Source organism: Lasioglossum baleicum, chromosome 8, assembly GCF_051020765.1.
Source record: "Lasioglossum baleicum chromosome 8, iyLasBale1, whole genome shotgun sequence".
Classification (NCBI taxonomy): Eukaryota; Metazoa; Arthropoda; class Insecta; order Hymenoptera; family Halictidae; genus Lasioglossum; species Lasioglossum baleicum.
In genome coordinates this window covers 15,721,253-15,739,521 of record NC_134936.1, presented here as the reverse complement: position 1 = coordinate 15,739,521, position 18,269 = coordinate 15,721,253, and the positions used below count along the sequence as shown (strand labels likewise).

At 43.1% G+C, this 18,269-nt stretch overlaps 2 protein-coding genes across 19 annotated transcripts in view; both read right to left on the bottom strand.

Annotated features, from left to right (window-relative positions):
* Window positions 1-41: 41 nt before the first annotated feature.
* On the bottom strand, window positions 42-8,422 carry LOC143211356 (carboxypeptidase B). The gene is made up of 9 exons (XM_076428950.1): window positions 5,685-8,422; window positions 5,093-5,422; window positions 4,918-5,017; window positions 4,269-4,374; window positions 4,024-4,185; window positions 2,084-2,297; window positions 1,775-1,990; window positions 1,507-1,691; window positions 42-859 (listed from the first exon to the last, which is right to left on the bottom strand). The coding sequence occupies exons 1-9, from the start codon at window positions 5,864-5,866 to the stop codon at window positions 693-695; spliced, it is 1,662 nt and encodes a 553-aa protein (XP_076285065.1). The 5' UTR covers window positions 5,867-8,422; the 3' UTR covers window positions 42-692.
* Window positions 8,423-8,578: 156 nt separating this feature from the next.
* Window positions 8,579-18,269, bottom strand: part of LOC143211349 (protein abrupt-like) — a 307,845-nt gene continuing 298,154 nt past the window's right edge. For 15 of the 18 annotated variants that reach the window (XM_076428893.1, XM_076428891.1, XM_076428896.1 and 12 more), the window contains 8 exons: window positions 17,185-17,754; window positions 16,144-16,490; window positions 15,265-15,354; window positions 14,004-14,112; window positions 13,674-13,857; window positions 12,775-13,140; window positions 12,417-12,699; window positions 8,579-12,010 (listed from right to left, as the gene is read on the bottom strand). In XM_076428893.1, coding sequence (XP_076285008.1) covers window positions 11,851-12,010; window positions 12,417-12,699; window positions 12,775-13,140; window positions 13,674-13,857; window positions 14,004-14,112; window positions 15,265-15,354; window positions 16,144-16,490; window positions 17,185-17,754 — 2,109 coding nt within the window. In that variant the 3' untranslated portion in view covers window positions 8,579-11,850. The remainder of the gene's footprint in view (window positions 12,011-12,416; window positions 12,700-12,774; window positions 13,141-13,673; window positions 13,858-14,003; window positions 14,113-15,264; window positions 15,355-16,143; window positions 16,491-17,184; window positions 17,755-18,269) is intronic. The other 3 variants (XM_076428895.1, XM_076428894.1, XM_076428905.1) reach the window with 3 other exon arrangements.

Sequence of the window (18,269 nt, the reverse complement as noted above, 5' to 3'; positions counted from 1 at the left end):
TTTATACTTCGTTAATTACGTTCTACAAGTACCCTGATTATCGTGACATCTGCATTAAATTATATTGTCTGCGATCAGTCGATACTATCGCGCTGATTTCAGCATGGGAGTCTTCGTCGACGGTCCTCCACTCGATTAAGTAAATTCGATCAGCTAAATTTTAAGGAGGAACAAGAAATTTGCATGATTCGACAATACACTTTTCTTCAGTTTATTTGAGAATTTTTACAATATTACAAATCCTTCAAACAATGCTTGAATAAATACATCGATCGCTTATCTAGTACGCATATATAGTCTACAATAAATTATTTTCTTCTCGGACTATCGACAATTCTACTAATACTTTACAATATTTACAGTATCAATAACGAGTATGATTTTATAAAAATTCTTCGTAACAACGCACGTTCACGTGATCAAGTTCCTCTTTGGAGAAGATTCGAGATTAGACGGTTGACCTTCAAACGTGATTAATAATCCGAAAATTAAAACATGCCGCAATCTCCGAAGCAAATCGAACGGAATCTTATCGAGTCGAACCGATTGTAGTCGTGTTTGGACGGTTCGATTAGATGCTTGTCGATTAATTTTGTTTTCATGCGGTGCAAAATATACAAGACGATGCGCACGCAGTATTTTGTACACGCTCGTCCGACGTGTAGAATTCTTTTGGCGAAATTTCACGTGATTCAAGTGACCTGTCGGACGATCGTTCGTATACCCGCCCAAATTTCGCGAGCCGTGGGCATGATCTGCGTGGCCGGAAGTAGAAATCCGTAAGTACCACGATCTCGAAGTTCCACTGTGTAGGCGTACTTTATTCCGGCTACGCCCTTTGCCCAGTCGTCCGAAGCTCCTGCAATTAATTATCCAATTAGCAAATTGTATCGATACAATTCTGTTCCACTGTACAATTAGACCGAGGTCTGATCATATTATCTTCCTCTTTAACATCGTTCCGTTATTTTTAACAGCGAAGTTTTATTTGCTATATTCGGCCTTATCTTCTGTATCTCCGCGCGGATTTTCCAGTTAATGACGAAACAGATGCGATTTTATTGGCATTGTAAAACGAATCAATTATTATTGAACTACCGACTTGATCTGCAAACAATTGGCTGCAAGCATCAATTCAGATTAACAAAAACGTAACTTTTCATCATGATACATTCCTAGATTCATCAATGGTTAATCAAAAATTAATATTAAATCACGATGAACATTTTAGGCAACATGTAAGTCTTGGTTAGTTGAATCAATTGTCGCCAACATTTGCATGCCTAATGAAAATCTGTTTTATCTAATCTCTGAAGAGTTCAATCATTTTAATGCGCGTCCGAGACGATTCGCCGCGTAGACAATAATCAGTTTAATTAACCGGCGGGCATCGATAGCACCCGGTTTCCAATTCCATGTCGAACATTATCAAACAAAACCGATAACAATCTGAGAGCTCTTTCTATATCCAGTTCTCATCGGTCAGTAGCATTGAAATGATCGTACCTGAAGTGGGATAGAGCAGGTCCGCCGACGGGCCGAGCTGATAATTAGTCCCGTGAACCTTGGAAATTGCGCTTATCGCTTTCTTAGCAGCGTTCGCTAACTCCGAATAATCTGATGGCCTCGAGTACGTGTATCCCCACGGGACCAGCCACATTTGCGAGTACGAATGCAGAGTCAAGTACATTCTGAAAGCATCATTCCACTCGTGAACGTCGAAAGTCTCTATTCTAAGCCAATCCTTCGGTGAAGTGAATTCCATAGCATTTACCTGATGTTGTCTTTGTTATCCAGGATGTAGTCAGCCATAGCCCTCGTTTCCGGTTCGGAGAAGGGTCGAGGACCAGCATAAGTTTCGTGACAAGGATCAGAGCTTGCTCCGCCCTCATCCATCTCGCCCCAATGGTAACCGAAATTCCTGTTTGGATCTACGCCCTCGCATTTCCCCCAGAACCACTTCGCGTAATGGTTCACCAACTGCAGGAGCCTGTGAAGGAAGTATCAGTACAAAAGAGACACGAAGGATAATTCAAAGAATTCTGAATTTGTTTCAGGAAACCAGAGGAAAAGGACATCGTACCGGCTATCGTCTTTATCCTCCCCATGGTTGCTCCTGGTCTTCCTCCACAGCCTGTCCCCGGTGTGACTGAACTCGTACCCGTCCGGATTCGCGACAGGTAAAATCATCCAGTCCGAATTGTCCAGCAATTTCGTATAGTTGCCGTTCTTCTCGACTAACTGGCTCGCGATGTAGGTCGCCACAGCTGTGCCGATCCATTCCCTCGCGTGCATACCTGCCGAATGTGATGACAATTCGAGGAACGAAACAAGCTAACGGTATAACATCCAAACGGTCCGACTCGGCTCGACTGGACCGAGCGTCGCTGCTACATTTTTCGATTTACGACGATCTGAATCTTAGAAGCAGATCTGCGATGTGATCCTCATAGAAATGAACCAGCTCTGTTCTTATTCTTTCCGTATTCAGTCACTCCCACTAATATTATTCGGACATACAGTAGCGGACAAAAGTTTAAGACTGCTCTAAAGAAGACGATAACTTTTTTAATATTGTACTATACGATTTGAACTTTTTTGGGAAGCTAGAGCAATTAGTTTACTAAAGGATGTGAAAAGAAATTTTGTCAAAAATTATGATACAATTGATCGGAATTGTAGAAAAAATACTAAAAGTTGAATTTTTAACATTTTTATGTGGGCCTATATTGAAAATTTAAAAAATACGTTTTGTAGATCTATGTCAATTAAATATATTCTGAAAATTTCGTCAAAATTGGTCGACGTTGCAATGAGCTACAAACGTCGACCGATTTCGATGAAACTTTCACAGTGCATCTCATTGACAAAGATCCACAAAACGTATTTTTTAAATTTTCAATATAGACCCACATAAAAAAGTTTAAAATTCAACTTTTAGTATTTTTTCAACAATTCCGATCAATTGCAATTTTTGAAAAAATTTCTTTTCACATCCTTTAGTAAACTAATTGCTCTAGCTTCCCACAGAAAGTTCAAATCGTATAGTACAATATTTAAAAAGTTATCGTCTTCTTTAGAGCGGTCTCAAACTTTTGTCCGCTACTGTACTTTTTAAATATTGGATCATACGACTTGACATTTTTGGGGAAGTTAGAACAATTGCTTGGCTGCACAACGTGGCCAAAAATCGTTGAAAATGCTAAAAGTTGTACTTTGCAACTTGTTATGTGGGCTTACATGGAAAACTTAAAAGACACGTTTCGCAGTTATCGTTTTTATGAGAGCGTCCGAATATTAACGAAAGTCACTGTAGATCTGTAGTCTACAGATTCCCAAAGATGTTTTTGATCATAGTCGACAGGTGCATGCGCAATTAATCTGTCCTCGGTTGATATACGCAGATATAAATTCTGATGCAACCTTTATTGGACTTGCATGGTAGCAAAGTTCCCCTAAGCGATCGAAGACAACGCGTATAAATTCTACTGTACATTTACTGCCTGTGTAAATTTTACGAACGTCTTTACGAATCTCTTCCGTCGATTCCAAAATGAAGACAAAATCAAATAACACAGGCGGTAGAGAATTATTAGAACATCGTAAAAATCCTTCAGATTCTTCAATTTTACGATGTCGAACAGAAAACACGTTTGATAAACGAGCAATCCACGCAGGAGACAATCATCACAATACTCTGCTATCAATAGACACTTTGTAACAGCATTCTTTATCACCGTCAAGTGCTAGAACAATCTTCAATCTCAGCTAGAACAATCTCAGCGAACCTTCGAATGAGTTGCAAATCTTTCCACATAGGAAACCAGTTTCTGTACAAGGAAACGTGTGTTGCTGAGAAGACGCGTCTTCATTTTATTATGCGGAGTAGAGACTACCTAAATCAACGGGACGACAGCGAGAATAATAAAGATCAGGGTTTCATGTCAAACGGTGGAGCCTGCTGCCCGAATAATTTCGCAATAGTCGTATTCTTCGGTCGTTCATGGGAATTTGTTGACTTACCGGCGTCTATCCAGACAGCAGGCTTCGGGTTGCCATCTTTGTTCGGACCGGTTGAGATTTTCACCATTTTGATCGGCTGCCCTTCGTAACTGTTGCCTATTGTTATCAGGTCCACCATTTTTGGGTATCTGAGCGACAGGTACTCCAGGTACCTCGTGATATCTGCAAAGTAGAACGTCATTGAATCAATTTTTGGGTCGTGGTAAAATTGGGTCAGCGGAACGTAACGAGATTTAATTAATTACCCGCGTATCGATGGTACCTCTTCCAGGTCATGCTGTGACCCTGAGTGGTCACGAGGTCGTCGCGCTGCTCCTTCGACATCTTCGGATTCTGACGAGCTATAGTTTTCTATCGCCAAATAAAAATTCCACAGAAATATATCAAAGTTCACCCTTCAATCTCACTCAAAAATCTATGGTTCGTGGCTAAACACTTTTTAATCCGGTGTTAGTTAGGTGGGTTAGTAGGTCTCACAGACCCCAGAGATTTTAGATTGATCGTAACATTGTAATAACGCGTGACAGTTGTTAAGTATTTTTGAATAATAAAAATTTACTTTCGTGGATCTGCGTTTTTACTCTGATAAATTACAAGCCTCTTAAGCAATACCTAATCTTATATTTATGAAAAAGGTATTTATTTCTATAATACAATAAATTATTTCAGGGAGTCTGTGAGACCCCACCTTACCACTTACGATACATTTTCCCACCTTACCAACGCCGGGTTAATGGAACCTACAACAGTGACAGCAATTTTCATTGTGAACTAACAAAGTCACCCTCAATAACGTCATCTAACACTGTCATTTAAGATTGTAACAACAATATCTATGCTTCCTTTTGGTACAGCACAATTACTGAAAATCCAAGTGTTAAAATACCATCGTACCTGAAGATCAGGTATCAACACCTGGAAATCGATCCCTCTGCCTCTCAGAAACGTCTTCAGATCAGAAACAAGATCTGGAGCGACGACTACATCGGTTGACCTGAAAACAATAACAATTTCTTAGAAGCACATCGTTCACCGAACAATAAATTCACATCTACAGTTTTATATGTACTTGTTGTACGATGGCTGCGTCCAGAATCTGAGGTCTTCCGGTTCTGCATCCCTGAGTTCTCTCAATTCCTTCACCTGACTCTCCGAGCTGGGGGACAGTCTGATCAGGTGATAGTTTTTGTAATTAACCTTCGCAGATCGTGCTTTAGGAATTTTCTCCGAGCCGATGATGCTGGATACGATGGAACCAATGCCGTTAGTCACTGCGGAGAACATTGACTCGATCATGTCGACGAAAGAAAATCCTCTCCCCGCATTCTTCGGGAGTGACGATCTAGATCTTTCTTCGAAACTGTTCGTTTCGTTGGAGAGAGCGTCTTGTTCCTCGGATCTGTAATTACGAGTGACACAACACTTAATTCTTCACTCAATTTTTCATAAATACTAAGTTTTATTAACACTAAACCGACCATCAGAAGTGACTGATGTGTATGGTATTATGAAAGTAACAAGATTAAAATTTATACTGGAGTCAAAAATGTATTCAATCAATTCAATCTCAATAAGAGTCAAATGAAAAATCTAAAATGTGTCATTTGGCCCTTCGTGGAAGGTTCAGTGTTAAAGACAGAGTAATTTGACACGATTCTGACCTATCAGTGGTTGCTTCCTCTTCCTCCAAGGACCAATCCTGTCGATCCAGGACCGAGGAATTGGATTCTCGCGCGATAAATTCAAGATCGCCGCGTTGCGGTAGAGCATCGATCGAATTCGACGAAAGTATGATCGACAAACCGAACACGAGGCACAGGATCGACTGGACGCCGACAGCCATGATCGGCCTGGATCAGGCCAGGATATATGCGATCTCCTCGAAGTCACCTTGTTGACTGTTCTCTTGGTCCGAAGCCGGAACCAGTCTCGAGACTCGTCGCTCGTAAGCGTATGCGAAAAACGACAGTTTCGCTGGTCAGCCTCGCGGACCCGGCTTACGGGATTTCTGTATGGTATTCAGTACTCGGGTTCCTTCTCGATCTCTAGGCCTAACCGGTAGCCTAACCCAGTCGAAGGACAGGGGAACGATAGAACACTATCCTACTTTCCCCAGCGAAACTGGCCTGATCGCTTCCAGAAACCTCAGCTGGTAATTGCAGATTTTTAGAAATGATTTTTAAAGAATTTTTAGCCTTTTAAATTATTCTATGTTGTATTAATAATAATGTCTATTTGATGTAGACTGAGCCTCTCTAACTTTTACAGCGATTTTCTAAGCTGTTTAATAATACCGATTTTTTAAAATCCGAATTTTAAAAATTGTCTGCATCATTGAATGTTATTTTTTCCCTTAATGATTTTAATAGAGGAGAATTTTTCCAATTTTTCCAGAAGTTTGAATTTCATCTATTCAATTTTCCTATAAATGCATAAAGATCCGCGGTCTTGTTATTATCTTGTTGGAACTCTTGTTTTCTGGGGAACTGGATCGATGAATGGATTGGAATGGAAAAGGAGACAAAATTGAGTTAGTTCTATGCTCTTGTAGCATTCGCAATCATTTAACATTCAGTTACTCGCACTCCACTTTCTACATAATTTCTATATTAAATGAAATGACTGCTTCAATGCGCAAAACGAATATTTGTCAGTGTTCACGCTTGTAACACTAAATTTAAAGTTTTGAGGCTGAAAGTATTGTACGCGAGTAATTAAAAGTTAAATATTCGATATACTATGTTTATTATAACAAAATTTAGCGTGATTTCTAAGTGAAATGATTTCCGGCTAACCTCAAAAATTAATATTTTCGTAAAAATTCTGGATGATCGTTATACTGAGATTGTGTTTACCTGCAACTATCGCACCTGTATGAAAACATCGATGCTCGCGAGGTTCAACGTATTCGAGTTACATATATGGCAAAGAAACAAACAGTGACACTGCCTTCTTAGACATTGTTCTTATTAAAATAACTTGTTTTTATTTTATACTCGAACTCATAAGATTGCTATTGAAAAAATAAAATTTTCATTCATGATTTGAAGGGTAGGATTTTCTTCAGTTGATTATATGTATAAAACGGAACGGCATTCTAATGTTTATTCTTTTCCTACAGGGGAGACAATTGACAGAGGCAGAATTGAAGATTCAGAGATATAGAGAGTCTTTCCATTGCGGTGTGGTATCTCAACAAACGCTCGAACCCGCCTAAAATTTTAAACAACACCCCGGTTGATTGTCGCCCACCATCTTGGAAGCATCCTGATTGGAAAACAACTTCTGTGACGAATTTGAACACATTAACTATATCATAAGGAAGATCATAGCTTGAGGATCAGGATGCCAGAGGATCCTCGGACGCCGCTGCCCACTCCGAACCTCAACGCACAATGCCTACTCATAATCAACTATGCACTCTCTTCGGCCAATGCTACTATCTTTTATCTTTTAATGACCGGCGGAACAGACAATGGCATATTTTATCCGGCCTTGGCCAGCGCCACTCTATTTGTGCATTTGATAGTGGCAATAGGTGTGCTCCTTAACTGGGAATGGAATCTGATGAGCATATTTGTATTGAACGTACTGACCTTTGTAAATGTGTGTGAGGTAAAAAAACGTTTTTTCCGAGAAGGCCTGGGGTGTGAGTTCGCAACGAGCGAATAGGGAAGCCTTTTTTGATTTATGACTGCGTCTAGATACACGCCGACCGCGCCGAGCGAGACTTCAATAGAGAGCCGAACATAGAGAAGGACAGAGTGTAATACGGATCGCGTGACCGAAGCGTGTCGCCGTCGCCGGCACAATTTAAAGGCCCGCGAGTTCTTACAATGTATGTAATGGCAGAGATGGAATTGTTCATTTTCCCCATTAGGCTTTTATGGGACTTTCACTAACTCATTTCTGGCATCTTTCTGATTAAAATGATACCAAACACGATATAATTTGACCAATATTTAGTGGTTTAATCGACGATGAATGTTTCGAACGCAACGAAGAAGAGCGTATAGGAAAGAAAGAGACGCGGGGACAGTCGTCGCCGTCCTGCGGAGCGACTTGGCCCCGAGTCGCTCCAGCAACAGCCTCGCGGAGCTGCCTCGTAATGTTTTGACGTAGCTCAAGGGGTAGACTCGTTTCCAGGATCGCAAGGATGCGGGATTCGCGTTCTCATTTCTCGATAATACAAAAATGGAGTTTTTCTATCTTTTTTCGTTTACGAGGCGTAATTTGCATGATTCGGCAGCATGTAACTAAGAGAATAGCTACACGCGCAGTTGTATACTTCCGAATAATGCAAATTACGCCTCGTAAACGAAAAAATAACACTTTTGAGGTCGATCGCGGCCTAGATCGATCTTTTACCTAGCGCTTTTGACTACTGAAAACCCCAATCTTTGTATTATCGAGGAATGAGAAAACGAGAAATGGGAGAAACGAGTCTACCCCCTTGTCAGCGACCAAAACCCACAAGAAATGATTTAGAACCGACTAAGCTACATTTCCACACTAAAACGTATGAATGGTTTAGGATTAAAAGATACAGGGATCGTACGCTGCGAATATGGTTTATTACGGTTACAACTATAAGAGACACACCGTTCCGGCGTGCAACGATACAATTATTGCGTGAACGTACGTAATCATAGAGCGTAAATAAGTAATAATAATTAAGAATTATTATAATGACTGGTGTTAAATTAATGGTTACTCGGTTAGTCAGGTTTTTTCCACGTGTACGAAATGATATACATACGATGAAATGAGACAGGGGATTTAGGGGCTAACGAAGAGAGATCGGCTCGGCAAACCGTCATCCTCTAAACTCATCGAATTCGTCGTCGCTCCCGAGTATACACATCGAATTTTGACTAGCACAGTGTTCTCCATTGACAGAACTCTTCCTTTGTCAGTATTCTCCATTGAAAAGAATAATCAGAGGAAGATAAAGCCAAACGGAAGATGCGAACCGATCTTCTCCGAGACCCAATAGAACGCGAAAGAATTAAACAGTTGCGACGTCGTAGAACATCCGCGATATCCGTTTCACCGCGGGTCCTCGTCTCGCCGCGGTATTGTCATAATTACATGTAACAATCTTTCGTAATAATTGACTGATTATTAGACAGCGGATCTTTATGCAAAATAAAAATTTTCCACGTGAATTCCAACAATCTGGAACGGAATAGAAATTTGAAAAAAATAATAGAACTGTATTTTTTAAATTCTTCTAATGTGTTTTAGTGTTTTAAATTGCACCTACTCATTTTTCCCATAAATCCACAAAATCCGCTGTCTACTGATTACCGTCGTCCCCGGCGGAGAGATCCTCCTTCGTCGGTGCCTTCATTTTGGTTGCGAAGGACGTCGCTCGCCAGGACGATTTTTATTAAATGGCAAGAACCTACGTGGGTGGGAGGGGTTATCAAACGAAATGACGTGTATCTTCGTGTGTCTGCGTGTATATATATCTACATATATACGTGTCTCTCTGTCTCTCTCTGTCTGCCTGTGTGTATGTATGTATACGAGTGTAGTGTGATGTTTCGTTTTATCTGATGTCTCGCTACTCCTCTTCGAGTATCGTTTATTTTTTTTGTTCCGTCACGTTGACACCTGTCGAGGCGAATTCATTTCATCGTCCTCGTCCTCCTCATCCCTGAACGCTGCCCTAACTCCGCTGCCAATCCAGGGAACGTCACACGTTCCCTTCGTAAACATCCTTTACCAGCTCGCTTTTATTTACAGGTATTTATATAGCCACTAGGCTGCGGATTTTATGCACTTTATCCACCGTTCGATGGCGAATGCAATCAACATTTCAATTCTGACGCATCCAATTTTTTCCAACACACATTTACTTTTTACTAGAACACATAGTTACTAGAAAATCTAGATGGCACGATCGCAACTCTGGGAAAGTAAATTTGACGAGTCTTTGCTGAAGAATGTTGCACTGATTTCTGGTAACAGTTTCCGCGGAGTGCAGTGATTGCATCGTGCATAAAATCGTTTGATTCCGCAGCCTAGTAATAACGTGTCTCGATACCATACATTAACCGGAGGTCGGCTCCGCAACGACGTAACATTTTTTCCGATAAACATTACTCGAGAGTCCCAAGGTATAACGCGGTAATATTGAACATACATATTGGATTCAACTATCGTTCGCATACTGTGCTGCGTACGTGAATGCCGCGAGTACGTGCGTCGTTATCTCCTTTCTTTCCTTTTTCATTCGATTCGCATGGATCGTTCGTTCGAGAGACGTACTCGTTTTGATTTCCGCGCGGCGAACACGGTCGAAATACTCAACTAGGACTACCAACTATCGGTACGTTCGCGTGTGCATGTCGGTACGTTCGCATAATAGCTTTCGCGCTCGGAGAGAGGCGTGACGATGCTGCCTTTCTTTCTTTCTCTCTGTAGTATACTCTCGTTTTACCCTACGGTCGATCTCGGGACAGTTTCGACCCGCTTATATAACGAACAATATCGGTAACACCTCTTTATCACGCAAGAATTTGTAAAACAATTTCATATTACCTTTTCTTCGCGTACTTTAGTATACAGGGTATGGTGGGTGATACAACAGGGGGTGATACTACATTTAGAAATAAGTCGAAAGAAAGGAATAACATTTTTTTGTTCTTCATTTTCGAGAAAATCGAGTTTGAAAATGCATGGTTCGATTGTCTCGAAAACGAAGCGTCAAACGAAAAAATGTTATTCCTTTTTCGACTTATTTTTACATGTAGCATCATCTCCTGCTCGGTTGTACCACCCGTCCGGCTGCACCCCGTATATTCGGAAACAATCGAGTTTTCTACTGCTCTGAATTGAACTTTAACACAGTGTTAGAATTACAATATGAATACAATGGCTGTATGAACATCAGGGTTAACTGTATATAAGGGTTGAAACCTTCATTCTCCATTCTTAAATTCTCCCGTAAATCCTCGCCACCAATTTCCACGATTTTTCAAACATTTTTGCACGCTGGGTCTGGAATGACCCGGATCGATCGAGGATCAGTCCACGAGGGAGTCGAATGGTAGTCGATCCAGTTCGATCATAGTCCGAGAGCCGTCTAGCCTAACTAACAAAAATAAAATACAAACCTAGCAAACGTGAACGCGAGATATGCGATCGAAGGCTATTAGAAAAGTACGTAAAATGTTGAAGAACAGGGTTCAAGCCATTGTGAACCGTGCGTGAGCGCGAGAATGTAATGGATTTTTCTTAATTAAGTATAGGCAGCTTGTGGGATCTCCTCCCATTCGTACCACCGTGTATATAGGTTGTGTTGGATTCGTCGAATACAGATTGGAGGAATCGTAGAGGACGACATTACGGGATTTTAGGACAGTACTAAAAAGTAAACTCCCCATTAGAATTCACCGGAATCCCATAACAATGAATAGAGTGGCAAGCGCACCACCGTCACGCACCTCCCCGCGTATACTTTATATTACTCTACTATCTTCTACGGTAATTACCAACAGTTAACGATCTCCATTTAACAACGTTTTTCCTCTTGAAGCGTGCGACAAGAAGGATGGAATCGAGTTTTCCTTCGTGTCGATCGATCCCTACCGATAATTGCTACTGTGTGTATCGGAGAACACGTTCATGCTCTACTGACTCGATTCTACGTTTCACGAAATGCATGGGGGCTTCCCACGGGAGCCGGTTCTTCGTATCCTGTCGCAGGATCGGGTCGATTCGCTTCCTTTTCCTCTGCTCGAGTCGATTCTCTTCGCCTTGTCCGTCGTCCGACGACGAGATGACGCTTAGTCGAGAAAGGAGAAGACGGTGGAAGGTCTAGACGATGTTAGCCTTCGACATAGAGCTGCCCATCATCACCTTGTTCACGAAATTCACGATCGCCATCGCTGGTTGCTCCGGCTCCAGTTCGGCGAACACGTGGCACTGATTGTCCGACTTGTGGGCGGGCTTTCTTGCCACGAACCCGAAGCATCGGCTGCAAACAATTTGGAACGTGTTAGATCGTAGCTGACCGACAAAATATTCTCCAAACTGATCGCAGGAGCTAGGAACGTAAGGGTAGATTCGGAATCAGCGCAAGAAACTCTATGAGAATCGCATAGAGAGAATCGAAACGTTTTTGACTGTTGGACAGTGTAATCAGTGTCGCCAGGTCGCCAGCAATCGAGGGGAATCAAGTACCCCCTCTCTGATGACCAGTCCCGTCTACGGCACGGGCACCGTGGTCTACGGTCTTAGTGGGGGACGTTGGAGTGTGGGCATGGTGCTGGAATGGGATAGTGGAAGGGGAAAAGGAGGAGAGTAATTGAGGCACGTTTCTGCCTCAACTGGCGACACTGAGTGTAATCGAATTCGCATCGAGAAGAACATGGGGAACTCACTGGGCGCTAACGGGTCGCCCCGTGTCCTCGCTGGAGAACTCCCAGGTGCGTTCTTCGGTGTCCAATCCGCAAAAGCTGATGTTATTAGTGGGATAATGTCTGCGGAAGAAAAGCTTCCTGGCGTTGTCGGTGAGGGTTATCCCTTGGGAGGATACTTTGAAGTGAACGATGGTCGCAGTGGGCAGTGGTTTCTGTTCGAACATGGTTGTGACTGCTTTCTTGATAGCCTGGGGCCCGGTCAGGGACTCTGTGTCCATGGTGAAGAGGTAAAGAACGTTGCAGGCTGAAAACAATCACACGAACTCAGTGAAAAAATATTCATCTCATCGTTTATTATCAATATTTATAACGACCTCACCTGCACCCTGTATGAGCCACTGCTGCGCGCTATTAGCACCTGGAGAATCGAGAGCTCTGGCTGCTGCTTCAGGTTCCGGGAGCAGCAGCTGGCAAGGCAGAGCCATTGCCATTAAACTATGCTGATAAACTAATGCCGACAGGGAGCTGAATACTGGCTCATTCGCGCATCCTTTTAGTCGAACGCCTCTCGAGGTTGGTTCGATTAAAAAGTGCCTAACCAGCTCGCTGGATGGGTCTCTTGGACTGCTGGGTGCTCCTGGAGGCGGAGTTGCCACTTTCAGAGCGAGACCAAAGGCCCCTGGGAAGGAATTGCTGTCTCGGACCACGAATGTCCCCGGCGCTGCGTCCTTCAGCATTGAGATTGCTGCGAACATTTCATTCTCATTGATCGCCTCAGTTCAAAACTACCATTTGAATTAATTTTTTACAAGAGGCCTGTAGATGACATTATTAGATGTATCCAACCTGTGCAATTGCAAACTGTGTTGGACACGTTCAATAGTTTTCATGATAGATTACAGTTCACACATGAAATTGAGAGTAATTCATGTTTGAATTTTCTTGATGTACGTGTGATTAGAGCTGACAAAAAGTTAAAAACTAATTGGTACTAAATAGTTTGATTGATCGTGCTAGTTTTTCTGTTCAATAATTCACAGACGCAGTTATTATAAAAATAAACGTCGAAAATGTAATTAAAATTGCAAAATTGCTTTGAAGTAAAATTGGATCGAACCAGTGCGCCGAGAGCATCATTCCATCTTTTATCAACAGTTATACGATGTATAAAAAAAAGGAACATTGATCCCCTCAGTGTTGCAATTACAACTCGCGCTCCTCTTCCTACTTTCTAGCTTAACACATTACCGACCGAAATTCGAAGATCAGCGAACCCACCTTGCTCCCGAGATATGTTAGGCTTGTACCAGATCCTGCTGGTGTCCCTTACGAACTTGACATTGGCGTCGGCTACTTCCTGTGGCTCGGTGTTCGAGTGGACACTCGACCGTCTCGAGCCGTAATACTGAACCTGCGGAGAGGATTGCCCGCCGCTGTTTATGGATGTGTACGAAGCGGCGCTCTGGAACCCAACAAAATCGAAAATAAAATCAACTCGCTTGTATTTGCATAATCGTGTTGCCCGCTCCAAATGACGAATAATTAAATCTCTTTTAAGAGAGCACCGTAACATTTTGGTCCGGACCGGTTATTGAAGAGTCGACTTACCTTCGGACTTTGGGCGAACTCGATGTGTGTCGGTGTACCAGGGCTGCGTGAGATGGTTTGCGACTGCGACATCGTCGACTCGTTTATCGGAGAAACAGATCGGTCCTTGCTACAAGGAAACGATCACACATGTATCGTTATGAAGTGACTTTCGTGCCGAGAATCGTTTCTCCGTGCAGATAGTTCTCTCCGTGTGAGTGTTTCACCTCTCTCTCTCTGTCTCTGTATATATGTTTCACGTCAAAGTGACTCGTGCAAAGTGTACGCCGTGAGAAAACATCGGAAACGTGGTACAAACAAGAAACTAGAGAAAGATCTAGGGAATATCGAAAGGAAAGAAACAGAGATAGAGAGAAAGAAAAAGGCAGAGTGTGAATGAGAAAAGATCGTGAGTGAGTTCAAACTTCTTCGCGAGATTACAGTGATCGCTTCATACATATATACACAGTTTCGATGAACATACGTGTCTCTGAATGTTAATTAGCCCGAGTTCCGTCGTTACAGGATAAAAATGCCTCTTTTTAGATTTCAGTCATGTGCTCCGTAAGAATCGTCGCGCGGATGATGCATGACACTATATGTATATGCTTTAGAAGATGGTACACGATGCAAAAAGCTCGAGCTTTTGTTAGTTCGACAGGTGCAATACACACACGACGAAATGTGACGTGGTCTCCACTTTTCGACCCTATCTTAATGCTGCAAACTGGCGCAACTGCATCGACCGGTTTTTCCCAATGAAATTCTCGCGTTTCTCCGTGCGGTCTTTACAATTCAATCAGTTCGAAACGAATGGTAAAATTCATCAGCCTAAAAATTCCCATAAAATTCGAATATATCACAGTGGAAATGAATTTCTGAACTTGCTGAGAAATTATTGATTGACGTTCCACTTGACGCGTTGAATTCTCGTGGCGTTTTCGCTGTTTTTCAGGCCGCGTGCCCGCAATAAACGGATGAATCGGTAACGACCTAATAAATCGTATAAAAGTGTAGGAACGGGATACTAATGGGAAATATTGGATGCGGAGATTAACGGCGGAATTTGCATGCGACGTTCGTGATAGGAAATATGAAATTCGGTGTAACGCGACGTAATTGGTTGCGCCGTGCGATGCAGTTGCGATTCGAGTGTACCAATACACACACGGTTAGTGGTCACGACATTAAACATTCACGACGCATCGACACCGGATCGACGCCGCGTTTCTGTCAGAAACGGACAGTCGCAAGTTCCAGCGGTGTCTCAGTGATATATTACCTATAGTCGAACGACGCCGATTGGTTAGTGAGCGGCCATCGTTTGTTATGCGTTTGTTTAAGTGGCCCGCTTGCCGGGAAACTCAAGCGTCTAGAATCACGAATATCAATCTGCGTCATAATCGTTGCATCTCTGCCAGCACTCGGTAAAATATAGATAGTCTAATAACGTCCGTGACAGCGGAACGACCGAGAAATAACATTCGAATGTACGTTCGCGACGTCGTCGACGTCCTTTCAATCATCTTTGTCTCTCGTTGGTCATTCGAGCTTAGCCTTGGGCTTGAAAATGCTCCTCGGTTTGGCAAATTGCTTGGGAACCAACGATTAGACTGAGAATTTTCTGCATTAAATCTCGGCTTTGATGTTTGTCTCGCTGTCATATAATTAGACTACGGCTCTTAATGCAAAATAAAAAATGTTTGCATTGATTGCAGACACAAGAGCCAAATGAAAGTTACATTCTTCTTTTAATTATCTTATTGAGGTGAAACTAATGCACTGGTGGCCTTAAATCTTTTTAATACCACCACTGTCTACAATTGTACGTATAATTAATGACAAATAGATTGCAGATCTGTATGCAAAGTAAAAGTTGTCTGCATCAATTGCAAGAAACAGATTTTAATAAAGGAGAATCTCAATCTTGCTGTAAATAAAGACCAGCAGTCTAGCGATAAACTTAGATCTTCCATTAATTATCAGCCTAGCCGAGGCCCCTAGGTGAGTCAAGTTCACTATATCACTGTCAAATCGCGTAAACTACACTGTGAAACTGAGTGGGACTCAAACGTTATTGACGCCAAATTCGGGGGTGTCTTCGGGTTAACAGTTGGCAAACATTTGCTGTGCAATTAGGTTGCAACAAGGTCGAGCTTACCTCTGTGTTGTCGGACTCTTGGGAGGAAGCCCCGATTCCTTGGAAACGTCTCTTCGTTCCTCGATGTAGATCGTTCGTTCGCTCGAGTAATTCCCGACATTGTTGTTATTGTTGCTGCCCATCTCGACGTTGTTAACATTGTTGTTGTTGTTCAGGTTGTAGCTGGTGTTCGAGGTTGCGTAGGAACGGTCAGAGGCGAATGTGACCGTTGGTGAGGAGTTGTTGACGTACGGGGTCCGAGGATGCACCGGAAATGCAGGTGTTTGCGGTCTCGATGCGTTACCGACCACCACGCTTCCGGGACTGACGCTCCTCTCGGTCCACGAAGACGTCGAGTCGTTGTGGGACTGTGAATTTTTATTAATCGTTCATTTACATACTTTTGTCTCCCGTTGTTGCTTCGTATTGCACAAAGATGCACGCTTCTAATCATTTCGTGCAGTCAGGCGAAGCGGGGCCAAGCGAATTGCAATTTCTAATCAAACTGTGCAAAACTAAATCGGCAGAGGTGCGAAAGAGTCAGGGAGCTGTCGCAACAAACGTGTTAATTTTCTGGTCAAGTGAAACTTTCAAGTTTCTCAGGATACAGCGGTTCAACCCTTCCGACCTGACAGAGATACGCCGCACACAGTGGGCCAAACCGACGAAATCTGTGTGAAAATCACAGAACTTTCGATAGAAAGATATGAAATATATAATAATAATACCGTTTTCATTCAGACTATGTATCGTAGAATCATAAAATGATGAAAACGTTTATTGTATCAGGACGTACACCGTGCGTCCTTCGGGTCGGAAGAGTTAAAAAATTATTGGACGAGTTAGACGACTAAAGTTCACTCTGACAATTCCCATGAAAGCGATCTAATCCGCCAGGTCTAGCGGCGTGCCACGATAGTCAGCGTCACCCCGAACACTTATGGCACGGCGCGACCGCATCCCCTAACTCCCTGACCTCTTCCGCACGACTACTATGGCGGCGCGATGCTAGTGAAACCACAAGTGAGGATTTCGCGAGAGGCGATGGTAGCCGGGACAAACCTGGACGCAATTCTGCCATGCTTTGGGCGACTGGTTAGGGGAGCAATTAGTGCCGGTGTTGTTAGCAACGTTGCTTCTCGCAGGATTGCTGGCCTGATGATCGTTCTCGTTCTTGTTAGTGACGGATAGCGGTGATCGAATAGGCGAGATATCAGCCAGCGATTGAATGAGGCTCACGAGAGGATCTGTCGTCTGAGTTGATTGTTGATCAACGACAGCCAACAAACCGGTGTCCACGTGGTCCGTTGTTCTCTCGTTGCTGGTTGCTCGGAAGCTTTGGTAAGCTACCAATCGGTTCCTCGATTCAGGCCGAGCGTTTCGCTCGCCAAAATCCTGCGCCGAAGTTTGCTTTTGGTCCACGTGATTGCCAATAACATTGTTGATGGAAGTCGGCTGCTGTTGCTGGCGATGCTCGCGCAGGAAAGCGTCCGCGCGCGCGAAACTGTCGCTCCGCGATTCCGGCCGCGGCGGCTGCTGCTTCTCCGTGTTAAGAAACGTGGCCTGTTGCTGCTGCATTGTTAATCCTAAAGGTTGTGCAGCTAAGCCTGAGCGAGGGGATGTCGGAGGGCTCTGAAAAGCAAGCGAAGCGCTTCATGCTAGAGGGAGAGCTACCGTTAACACTTCCCGTGCTGCCAGCGTGTGGTCTGCGTGGTCTGTTCGACGACGAACCAATCGCACGTTAGTTAGTGCAATTAATCGCATTATTTTACAGGTATATACAAAACGGCTACAGTCCCTCAGCCGGTTACTCGATATCATTTTTGCTTCGTCTCGAAAGAAAGACTCGCAACAGGTGGCTGTGCAGAGAGGGAACGATTCTCGTTGGAAAACGAAACGAGAGTCCACTTAATTTTGAAAAATTGTGAAAAATGATTCAGAAGCGTTTCCCTCTTCCGCAACACCTGTTCGGGACTGCGGTGCAGCCGGTCGAAAAGGAAGGCAGTAGAAAAGGGTTAAGCTATATACTCCTGGCAATAACTATCGTTTTTGCAGCTCTAAGGGGTCGATTTCTTGCTGTTTAGGATCTAACTGTGGGGGCATAACCATAAAATACGACGGCGCAGAACTAGTTGCTTTTACAGTCG

What these genes read in the sequence shown, in the direction of transcription:
- LOC143211356 (XM_076428950.1), bottom strand. Translation starts at nt 5,866, where the DNA reads ATGGCTGTCGGCGTCCAGTCGATCCTGTGCCTCGTGTTCGGTTTGTCG. An exon ending in TGTTGATACCTGATCTTCAG is followed by an intron (nt 4,375 to 4,917) that starts GTACGATGGTAT and finishes ATTTGGCGATAG; the next exon opens with AAAACTATAGCTCGTCAGAA. An exon ending in TGCTGTCTGGATAGACGCCG is followed by an intron (nt 2,298 to 4,023) that starts GTAAGTCAACAA and finishes CACATTCGGCAG; the next exon opens with GTATGCACGCGAGGGAATGG.